The 12,259-nt window shown below is 33.1% G+C and overlaps 1 protein-coding gene across 6 annotated transcripts in view; it reads left to right on the top strand.

Annotated features, from left to right (window-relative positions):
- SNX14 (sorting nexin 14) overlaps nt 1–11,836 on the top strand; it is a 91,153-nt gene extending 79,317 nt beyond the window's left edge. For all 6 annotated transcript variants that reach the window (XM_037143827.2, XM_037143824.2, XM_037143828.2 and 3 more), the window contains 8 exons: nt 4,114–4,154; nt 4,302–4,421; nt 6,294–6,417; nt 6,688–6,852; nt 7,465–7,560; nt 9,679–9,770; nt 10,562–10,618; nt 11,622–11,836. In XM_037143827.2, the coding sequence (XP_036999722.2) occupies nt 4,114–4,154; nt 4,302–4,421; nt 6,294–6,417; nt 6,688–6,852; nt 7,465–7,560; nt 9,679–9,770; nt 10,562–10,618; nt 11,622–11,660 (734 nt within the window). In that variant the 3' untranslated portion in view covers nt 11,661–11,836. The remainder of the gene's footprint in view (nt 1–4,113; nt 4,155–4,301; nt 4,422–6,293; nt 6,418–6,687; nt 6,853–7,464; nt 7,561–9,678; nt 9,771–10,561; nt 10,619–11,621) is intronic.
- The last annotated feature ends 423 nt before the right edge of the window (nt 11,837–12,259 follow it).

Raw genomic sequence — 12,259 nt, forward strand, 5'->3', positions numbered from 1 at the left:
CAACCTAATATAATCTAGAAAAGTTTGAATAAAATTGTTAAAGATCGTAATGGAAGAAAAGCAATATTTCTAAATATATTTATTAATCTTAAGTCTCTATAGACCTAAAATAATCAGTTAAATATTACAAGTAGGCATTTGGCTTTCATATGTATCTTTCCAAATTAGTTGAGCCAAAATATTTCTCATGTGTGTGTGGAGGGGTCTTCTTATCAGGGGAACATGTGAGGACATTTACATTTGGTTATAGGACATAGAATTGTATATATCTGGTTACTGTGCAGGTTTGATTCAAGGAGAAAAATGTTCAAAGTGACTATTTAAACAACTGGATGAATGTGTTACTTGCAGAGACGGAATAAATTAAGAGCAGTTCTGAACTTGTTGAGATTATAGAATTTAATTGTAGAAATTGTGTAAGGCCAGGAGATAGGCAAGGAGTAGAGATATGAGTGCTATTTGATATCAGATTGAATAAATCATTTGGTTCAGAAGAGCGTGTACTACAGAGAAAATCATAGAATAAAGCCCTGTAATTGGAGGACCTTTGGAAATTCTAATGAGGGAGAAGTGTTATGAGGGAGGGGTACCAGAAAGAAAGAGCTTGATGGGATGGTTGGGTGGTTTGCATGTCATAAAGCAGTCTCTATTTTTAATTTCTATTATTATATCTCTTGCTTTTGCCAGGAGTCTGCTTTTTTCTAAATTGAAATAAAAGAAATTTAAGTGTTATTTATCAATTTTGCTAATTTTTAGTCATTTCTAAATGCTTGAAAAAAATTTTTTTACAGAATTTTTAATGTATTTTTTTCATTACCATTTAGTCTCCTTATACTTTCCTACTCCCTGAAGTCACCACACCTGTTGTCTGTGTCTATGAATCCTTTTTCCTTTTAGCTCAATCTCTCTGTCCCCTACCCTCCCCCCACCCAGCTGTCATCCTGCTCTCTGTCTATGAGTCTGTCTATTTTGCTTGTTAGTTCAGTTCGTTCATTAGATTCCACATATGAGTGAAATCATATGGTATTTGCCTTTCTCTGACTGGTTTATTTCACTTAGCATAATGTTCTCCAGGTCCATCCATACCATCACAAATGGTACAATTTTCTTCTTTTTTATGGCCAAGTAGTATTCCATTGTGTAAATGTCCCATAGTTGTTTTATTCACTCATCTACTAATGGACACTTGGGCTGCTTCCATATCTTGATAACTGTAAATAATGCTTCAGTGAACATAGAGGTGCTTATGTTCTTTTGAATTAGTGTTTTGGATTCCTTCAGATATATTCCCAGAAGTGGGACTGCTGGGTCAAAAGGCAGATCCATTTTTAAATTTTGAGGTATCTCCATACTGCTTTGCACAGTGGCTGCACCAGTCTGCATTGCCACCAATAATGCAAAATAGGTTCCCTTTTCTTCACAACCTCACCAGCACTTTTTGTTTCTTGATTTATTGATGATAGCCATTCTGATAGATGTAAGATGATATCTCACTGTGGGCTTAATTTACATTTCTCTGATGATTAGTGACATTGAGCATCTTTTCGTATATCTATGGGCCCTCTGTATATCCTCTTTGGAGAATTGTGTACTCAGGTCCCTTGCCCATTTTTTAATTGGGTTGTTTGTTTTTTGGTGTTGAGTTCTTGTAAGTTCTTTATAAATTTTGGATGTTAACCCCTTATCAGATGTATCAGCAAATATGTTCTCCCATTCTGTGGATTGTTTTTTTTTAATTTTATTGATGTTTTCCTTTGCTGTGCAAAACTTTTTAGTTTGATGTCCCATTTGTTTATTTTTTCTTTGAGAAAATCTTCAAGAGAACCTGGAGATAAAATCAAGAAAAATTTGATAAACAGGATTAGAATATATATTTTTAATCTTAAATACAGAATATATACTACTTAAATCACCAATTTAAATGTAGCAATTATATACTTATTTTATTTTTTAAAGTGTTTTTTATTGATTATGCTATTACAATTTTCCTGATTTTTTCCCCTTTATACCCCTCCATCCTGCCCCCTCAACTCTTGTGCATTCCACCCCCCTTAATTTGTGTCCATGGGTCATATATATAAGTTCTTTGAGTCCTCTGTTTCCTATATCATTTTTTTTCTTTCCCCATCTATTTAATGCCTACTAATTATGCTTCTTCCCTGTACTTTTCCCCCCCTATTCTTCCCTTCCTTCTCCCCACTGAACTCCCTCTGTGTGATGTCCATTTCTCTGATTCTGCTCCTGTTCTGGTTGTTTGCTTAGTGTTTGTTTTCATTGTTTTTCTTTTCTTGTAGGTTCATTTGTTAATAGTTGTGAGTTTGTTGTCATTTTATTCATATTTTTTATCTCCTTTTTCTTATATAAATCCCTTTAACATTTCATATAATAAGGGCGTGGTGATGATGAACTCCTTTAACTTGACCTTATCTACGAAGCACTTTATCTGCCCTTCCATTCTAAACGAAAGCTTTGCTGGATGGAGTAATTTTGGATGTAGGTCCTTGCTTTTTATGACTTCAAATACTTCTTTCCAGCCCCTTCTTGCCTGCAAGGTTTTTTTTGTGAGAAATTAGCTTTATGGGCACTCCTTTGTATGTAACTGTCTCCTTTTTTCTTACTTCTTTTAGGATTTTCTTTTTGCTTTTAATCTTGGGTAACTTAATGATGATATGCCTTGGTCTGTTCCTTTTTGGGTCCAACTTCTTTGGGACTCTCTAGGCTTCCTGGACTTCCTGAGATTCTATTTCCTTTGCCAGATTGGGGAAGTTTTTCTTCTATTTGTTCAAATAAGTTTTTGATTTCTTGCCGTCATTCTTCTCCTTCTAGCACCCCTATAATTCACATATTAGAATGTTTCAACCATTAGAGAATCCTCAGCCTCTCTTCATTTTTTTGGATTCTCGTTTCTTCGTTCTGATCCAGTTGGATGTTTATTTTTGTCCTTTTGTTCCAAATCATTACTTTGAATCTTGGTGTCCTTCTTGTCACTGCTGGTTCTCTGAATATTTTGCTTTATTTCATTTTGGGTATCTTTCATATTTTGACCAAACTCAATCAGTTCTGTGAGCCTTTTGATTAGCAGGGCTTTAAATTCTCCATCAGATAGGTTGGCAGTCTCCTCATTGATGAGTTCTGAGTTTTGCTGTGTTCTCTCATTTGGGCCGTATTTCTTTGTCTTGGCACATCTGTTAAGTTGTAAGGGGTGGGGCCTTAGGTATTTACCCAGGCAGGGCAACCCTGTTTGCTGCACTGCCTGTGGGGTAGAGGCCAGAGAGGGAACAGTGCAGCTTGCCTGCTCGCCTGCTTGTCTCTAGAGCACTTTCCAACAGACTCTCCTGTCAGACTGGAAGTATCTCCTGCTGTCACAACCCCACCCGTAGCCCACAGTCAGCTCTGAGTCTCAGTTTTCCTCTGAGGTCAGTCTCTCCCCTGCCGGCAGTCAGCCCCACCCCTCAGCTACCTCGCCATGGTTTTTCTGAGTCATTCTGCACAGTGTACCTTACCAGTCTGGTTGTTCTGGTTGTTTTTTTCTTTAATTCCTTGCTTGTTGGAGTTCCATGCAGATCGATTTTCTGGTGTTTTTGGTTGTTTATTGATTTTAGATTGGTTGTTATCCTCCTTTTGGTTGTGTGAGGAAGTGAAGTGTTTCTACCTATGCCTCCATCCTGGCTGGAACTCTCTAAATGTAGCAATTTTAAAACTTTTTTTTGTATATTTTTGGATATCTTTATATTTTCACCATTGTTTAAAATCTTTTCAAAATATTTTTTATAGAAAATTTCAAATATACACAAAAGTAAAGAAATTTATAGAATGAATGCCTTACTCTATTTTAGCAGTTATCAACACTTGGCTTGTTCTATCCCTTCCCCCACCACCCACCCAACTGGATTATTTTTAAGTAAATCCCAAATGTTATATTTATAAATAGTTAAGTATACCGTAGTTATTGTAAATTTTTGTTGTGTGAAGTGGGCAATTGTAAATATTTCTTATGATTTTATTTTTTACTTGGCTGTGTTAGTATTTAAAATTACTTAGTGAAGTATTCATATAAGCAATTATGATGTATATTATACCTTCATAAAATTAATAATATAATTCTAATTGCAGGGAAAATTATAAAGTCCGTTCCTGGAAAACTAATGAAAGAGGTAAATAACTAGTTTATGTATATTCTGTTGTATAACATGATAGTTAAAAGCATATTTAAATACTAGTAAATTTTAATGGGTTATACGATACTGAAAATCATAGTCTTAATTTTCTATTTTCATACTATGATCTCTGTGTTACCACAGAAGGGTCAGCATTTGGAACCTTTCATCATGAATTTCATTAATTCTTGTGAATCTCCAAAGCCTAAACCCAGTAAACCGGAACTGACCATTCTTAGCCCTACTTCTGAAAACAACAAGAAGGTACTGAGCATCGCCTTAAAGAGCCATTAAGTTTGAAGTTGTCGTACTTGAAATAACTTTTCCATTGTAGGGAGAATCCTGTATTGATTTAATGGATGGCACTTTTAATTTTCGTTTATATGGAAATCATTTGTACAGTGTAAGGAGGGTATTGCAAATAATAGCCTGGTTCTTTGTTTTAACAGTTTAAATGTTTCTTTAGATAATGTATTTGCAAAGTTATATTTCTGTATTTGAGATATTTTTTAAAAGTGGTTTTCTGAGGTTATAAATCACCAAATTCTAATAACCAAGGAATTACTTGCTATAATGTATTTGTGTTTATTTGATGGTATTACTAATTGTAATGGTTTATAAAGTATTTTATCTATTCATTAAATAAGTATTTTATTGTGTGCCTACTACTGAGTGTTAGGTACTGGGAATATATATTCTCTGTCTGCAGGAAGCTCAGTTTAGTGCCATAGTAGTGCCCAGCCTGGGGAGCTACGTGAACTCAAAACTCTGCCCCTAAAATACCTTCATTATTTGTTGTTACTTTAACTTGATTGTTGGTAAACAGAAATACAGTTGATTTTTGTGTATTGATTTTTTTAGTTCAATAATTTTTCTAGACTTACATTAATTTTAGTAATATATTTATTAATATTTTTAGATTTACAAACTTACCTGGCAGATGACGGCAGGCTTTGTTTCATTATGGTTAGGACCTGATATACAGAAGGAATGATTTCAGTGTTTCACCATTAAATAGTACAGTGTAGCTTTTTTCATAGATACCCTTTATGAGATTAAGGAAGTTTACATCTGTGTTTATAGGTGACCAGTCTTCTTATTTTGTCCTAGTCGGACGTTGGTATTGATGATATATTAGCCTTTTTCTAATTTGCTAGTACAGTTATTGGAATTATTAGTTTTTAAAATAATTGATAGAACTTGTTGGTAAAGCCATCTAGGCATTGAGTTTGATTGTAGAAGATATTTTTAAACCAAATTTAATTTCTTTAGTGATTATAATATTCTCCAGGCTTATTATTTTATGAATCACTTTTTAATAGGTTATAGTTTTCAGTAAATTTTCCATTTTATCTAATTTTAAAATCAGCCTAAAGTTGTCAATAATATTCTCTTTTTATTTTCTCTAACATCAGTAGTTATGTTCCCTTTTGTTTGTATCTTTTTCTTTTCTTTTTTGATCAGTCTTGCCAAAGATTTTGCCCATTTGTTTTTGCCTTTGTTGATCTTTTACATCAAACTTTATTTAGTTCCTTAATTTCTGCTGTTTGATTATTATTGAGAATAGATGTTTTTTTGCAGTTTGGGGTAAGTAGGAATGAGATTTAGTTGCATTTCATCATTCATAATACTTCATATCTTGTTTTTTTTTTAACATTAATCAAAGTCCTTTCTGGGTTTTCACTATCTATCAGATAGTGATATCTATCAGACAAAGATATCATTGTCCAGATGAGCTTTGCTTAAAGCTTATGTTCACCTCTAAACAACCTTTAGTTAAATAGCAATTTATGATTTTTAAACCATGTTAGTTTTAAAATTAGCTATCATTAATACCTTTATACATTTTTATATGTTCGTTTGCTCTTTTTGGTGTAAAGAAATGGAGTTATAAATAATGAATTACCTGTTGTGTCTGAAATGAATGTAGATTTTTATGTACTGTTTTGGGAGGAATATTTTTTAAATTCAATTTTAGGTATAAGTGTGAAATTTTAGGCAGATCCTAACCAGATGTTCCATTTTGATTAGAAAAAAATGTAAATGTTTGTGCTCTTTGTTACTTTAGTCTTAGTGATTATTATCATTAGGTGTAATAAACTACATATTTCTTTATTTTTTCAACTTTTACTCTAGCTTTTCAATGACCTGTTTAAGAATAATGCAAACCGTGCTGAGAATACAGAAAGAAAGCAAAATCAGAATTATTTTATGGAGATGATGACTGTTGAAGGAGTTTATGACTACCTGATGTACGTAGGTAAGATCAATGTGGTTGCTATTAAAATATGGTTTTCGTTCATGTATCATATTTCTTCTATGATGTAAATTAGTGCTCTTGAGTATTGCCCCATTGCGACTTTTTTGAAAACTGTAAATACTTCTTTTATAAGAATTTAGTACAATTTGGTCTTGAACATATTAAAGTTACTGGTGTTAACAAATAAAATATTGGCCATTTGTGTTTTTCATATTGGAAAATATTAAGACAATTATCTTAACAACAAAGTATTTTCTGTGATGCTTTCAGGACGAGTGGTTTTCCAGGTTCCTGACTGGCTTCATCATCTTCTAATGGGAACTCGAATCCTCTTTAAAAACACTCTGGAAATGTATACTGACTACTATCTTCACTGTAAACTGAAACAGTTGTTTCAGGAGCATCGTTTGGTCTCACTTATAACACTTCTCAGAGGTTTGTATTTTCTCATGTGTGTGATGTTTCATGTACTCTTAATGATTTTACTCAGATCTAAAAGTCTTGTTTTCATTTGTTTTATTAGTATTTGAGGAAATAAATATATTTTTTAATTTTTTTAAATTTATTTTTATTGATTATGCTGTTACAGTTGTTCTATTCCCCCCTTCATTCCCCTCCACCCTACCCCCCGTCCCCACCATTACCCACCCTTTAGTTTATGACCATGTGTCTCAAGTTCTTTAGATTCTATATTTCTTATACTATTCTTGCCCCCCCATCTATTTTCTATCTACTGTCTATGCTACTTATTTTCTGTACCTTCTCCCCCCTTCTCCTCCTCCCACTCCCCTGTTGCTAACCCTCCTTGAGATCTTCATTTCTATGTTTCCACTCCTGACCTAGCTGTCCTTTTAGTTTGCTTTTGTTTTAGGTGTGGTTGTTAATAACCATGAGTTTGTTGTCCTTTCACTGTTCATGGTTTTTAAACTTCTTTTTCTTAGATAAGTCCCTTTAACATTTCATATAATAAGGGCTTGGTGATGATGAACTCCTTGAATATTTTGTGTATAATAGGTGAAATTCCAGAAAGTATTTTTTTCTTTTTAGATGCTGTCTTCTGTGAAAACACTGAACCTCGCTCTCTCCAAGATAAGCAACAACGAGCAAAACAGACTTTTGAAAAAATGATGAATTACATTCCAGGTGTGATATTTAAGAAGTAGTTTAATGTAGATTAACACCCCATTGGGTCACAATGGATAGGAATTATTTAAGCTAGTTTTTACTGTGAGTTTTCATTTTAGAAATAGTTATAAAGGCCAATAAAATTAACTCACTAGTTAAATAAAATTTCTTTTTTATGATGATAGCCCTGAGGACTTTAAGACAGGGCTATTTCTACTCATATAAATAGTTCTTTTTGAATAACTTATGATCAGAGTAGTCCAAGTGACATACTTGTGGGACAATTGGAATCTTGCTGCCTACTATCAATACCTTTCATGTGCCAGACACTAATGTAGAGTGCAAGGGATTTTTTAAAAATGTACTTGCATAGCTCAAGTCTAGCAGGAAAACATATATACAGTCAAAACATGCATGTGACAATAGAGTTATGTTCAAGTCACGAAATATCTCAAAGGAGGACCCTTAAAGGAGGTAGGCTCAGGCCACTAAGTGAATGAATGGTAGTAACCTCTTACTGAGATGAGAAATACAAGGAAACAATGTCAGGGGGTTAAAACAGAGGATATTTAGTTTAGGACATTTTTAGTGTGAAGTGCCTATACATTATTCAGGAGGAAATGTCTAGTAAGCATTTAGCTGTCCCTGTTTGGAAATTGGAGGAATGGTGGTATGGGATAGAGACATGGAAGTCACAAGTGAATGGATAATAATGCTCAGGGGGAAAATATAGAATAAGAATTGAAAATGGCTGAGGACTATACCTTACAGAATTCTTATCATTGAAAAATTACTCCCAGAACATTTCTACTCTTGTATGTGATGACAGTGAAGTTCAATCCCTGGTCTGAATGTAAAAGTAGACAAAAGCTATTTTTGAGTAAGTCTTCTGTTATAACATGATGTAGCATTCATGGTTTTAACAGTCTTAGTTTTGATATTCAGGAACTGCAGGGAAAGCCAATGAATGTAAGAATCTGTTATTTTTCTGAGGCAAAAATTTGAATTACATCTACTTTGACACTTTCGTTTGGGAAAGAGTAATTTAGCTAGTGAGTAAGCTTAGCATGCCATTCTCTTGTCCTCTGCTTCTCATTTCTTAGTGACTCCTGAAGGATCTGAAAGGATCACTTATTGTTGTCTATTATGCTTCATGCATATTAACTGGGAAATTCTATGTAGTATTATTGAATTAGAGGATTCAGAAAGATCCATATTGGGTTGAATAACTTGAAAACTATCAAGGATCTACTGGGCTTATTGTAAATTGAATTTGGCCTTTGCCTCCTAGGGTTAGATTTACCTCATAGAAGCAAACATAAAGCAACAATTTTGTGTGACCAGCACTAAGAGTTTCATGATGATTGGGGGAAGGGACAAATATTTGAACAACTTGTTTACCTATGAATGATTTGCTTTTCTTGTATGGGGGGAAACATTCAGTAGAGATTTTAATAAGAACTAATTCTTTTTGGTAACAGGAATGATGCACTACACTTTTTTGACTCTAAGTTAGTGTTTAAACATTTCCTAAAAGGATTGTTTTGTAAGATGGTTAATAGTAATTATGCAAATAGTACAGAAACAAAGTGTTCATATTCATTGAGGAAAGCCTGTTAAAAATTAAGCTTTTTTCCTGATATTAAGATATGTAAACATGAAAATGAATAGAGTATAAAGTAGGAGCCATCCTCTTCCTCCAGTGCAGAAATAGCCATGTGCTCCAGTTGGTGTTAATCTTCAACAGACATTTTTTCATGCATTTCTATACACGTGTGTACAAATATACAGACATAATTTTAGGGTTGTGTTTTGTTTTCCCTGGATGGAATAATGCAATATGTATTATTTTCCAACTATCTTTTATCCCTTAGTAGTACATGCAAATTTCTTTGCTGCAACATTCTGTGTGCTTGCAGTTTTCTTTGTGCACGCGAGTCTCCAAAAAGGGGATGCCCAATACTGCATTTCTCAACTGGACCATAGAACCCTTGCAGAAACCTGGTTTAGAAAATTTTTGATTTATAGTTTTTGCATAATATATGAGACACAGGGCAGAGATTTTCTTTTATGATTCAGTTAATGATGAATCACTTCATGATATAAAATTGTTTCACATGTGGCTTTCTTGTTTAGATCTGATTGTCAAGTGTATTGGTGAAGAAGCTAAGTATGAAAGCATCAGGCTTCTATTTGATGGCTTACAGCAGCCAGTTCTCAACAAGCAGGTAAAATAAATCATTAAAGCAGCTTGACTAGAGTTGGCTAGGTTTCAGTAGGATCTGGTGCAGTTTTTTAAATATTTTATTTATATTTTAGGGGGGGAGGGAGAAAGGAAGGGAAACATGGATGTGAGAGAGAGACACTGATCAGTTCCCAGACCAGCACTCAACCCACTGAGACACTCCAGCCAGGGAGGGTCTGGTGTATTATTAGATGTGAAGTGACACTGTATTAAATCAAGGCAGTGTAATTCAAACATTCAAACTGAAAAAAGTGTTTTATTTGTGTTACTCTTTCTAGGTAACTACTTTTTTTTGTTTATAACATGAATTATTTTGATTTAAAATAAACATGTTCATTGTAGAAAATTTGGAATATACAGAAAATTCATGAAATAAAACAAAAATTTAAAAATTGAGAACTTCATCATTCAGATAACATGAATAACCAGTTAACATTTTTATATTTAGAGTCTGTACGTACCTGTTAAGATCTCAATGCAGTTACAATTTTGTGTCCTGCTTATTTCTTTAAAATTTTTGTTACATATAAAATAACGTAAAATGAAATACAAGGCATAATAATAAAATGTCTACATGTGAACACATGAGGGTCTAATGCTCATCTTAAGAATAGAACATTATAGATACTAGTGAAGCTATTTTTGCGCTTGTTTGAGGTTGTCAATTCTATTTCCCGCTTTCCCATTTAGAAGTAACCATAGTCCTGAATTATGTGTTTATCATTTTTATGGTTTTCTTTGTCTAATGCCTTAAAAATTTTTTTTGTGCTTTAGCTGACTTATGTTTTATTGGACATTGTAATACAAGAACTGTTTCCAGAGCTCAATAAGGTAACTGAAAAGCAATGATTTTATTCTTTATGTTTTTAATCATATGCTAACATTTATTTTAATAGGGACATAAAAATTAAGGAAACCCTTGTGACTATAATCCTTTTAAAAGTGAACAACCTTAACAAATGGCTCTCTATCGATATTTTCTCTATTCATCATGCTCAAACTTAGAATGGATTTTGATATCAATAACTGAATAGCTTCTGCCTTGATGTTGTCCCTTCCTAATTAGAAGCAGAAAGGGACATTATACCCTGTAGAGTCTTCATAGAGGAAGGTTGTGAGGGTAAGTCCTAGCATTAGAATAGACCAAGTTCTTCAGGCTGTCATCTGTAACACTGAATGCTGGAGTATTTTTCTAAGTCAGACTTTACCATTTTTGAAGCAAGTGAACTTATATTAACCCAAGAGCACAAAATGGATTTTAAAAGAGGATGGTAATACTATTATATTGACTTCTGAAGATTTTCAAGTTTGAGCAACAATTTAAGTCATTATTTTTACTGTTTCTCTTTTTTGGCTAATGGCTTTGGTCTGATGAATTAACTTCTCTTCAAGGTTTTGGTATAGGAATGAAATGCCAGTTTCACGGAGTAAAATAATTCAGATTTGGACTATTTACCTATTATTTTGTTACATTAATGTTATATGTATATTAAAATAGGATGGCAGTTATGTACATTCTGTGTTCAATTTACAGTGAGAATTGGTACAGGTAACCTTTACCTCTCTGAGACTTTATAAGATCTGTCCCTATACCTTGCCCTGTACCTTTTCTCATCTCTAAAACATAGATATTACCTAAGGCATATGCCAGCTAATTTATTTTGATTTAATTTATATATATATATAATTTATATGACTATAAATAGTTTATATGACTTTATATGTCTATGTCTTAGGTAGAATTTTAATATCCTAGAACTGTGGAACTGTTAGACAATTCACAAATGAACCGTATTTTATTGTCTTCCAATAAGGAGATTTATTTTTATTTCAGGTACAAAAGGAAGTTACCTCTGTGACGTCCTGGATGTAACATTTAGATTTGGGATTGAATAACCAGTTGAAATTTCTGCTGTGTTAGCATAGTAGATATATACTGTTTTCTCCCTTTACTTTTGTATATTCTTGTATATATCATGTAGTTTTGTGTCTGAAATTTTGATGTTTTTGTTTTAATAAAGACTAACACAAAGTTAATTATGATTAGAAGTGATTGTGTTTCATAGCCTTTCATTTTACACCTGTTTTTATCTAAATTTTATTAGAACATACATCACTTGTTATTGATACATACATCATTTTTTAGGAGCGATAACTCATAATCCTCTTAAGCTAAACAGATAAGGCAACAACCTTTGTATTGAATCATTTTGAAAATAATTATACTTAGCGTGGAGAAATAGGAGTAAAATTTTGTTTTCTTATTTAGAGTTGATACACTTTAAGAAATTTATTTTCCCCTTTTCTTCATTTTTTACATAGTTAACCGTATGTCTGTAGAGAAGACATCCTTCATGAGTTTTCAGAACAAACAAGGGACTTCTTGCTTGTGTTGGGTGACTGACAGGTTATAGCCCTTTTTGGTGTGAAAAGTTACTTGTGATCATGTGGTTGCAACTACATTTCACTGAA

Source organism: Artibeus jamaicensis, unplaced genomic scaffold, assembly GCF_021234435.1.
Source record: "Artibeus jamaicensis isolate MK-2021 breed Jamaican fruit bat unplaced genomic scaffold, CSHL_Jam_final contig_387, whole genome shotgun sequence".
NCBI classification, from domain to species: Eukaryota; Metazoa; Chordata; class Mammalia; order Chiroptera; family Phyllostomidae; genus Artibeus; species Artibeus jamaicensis.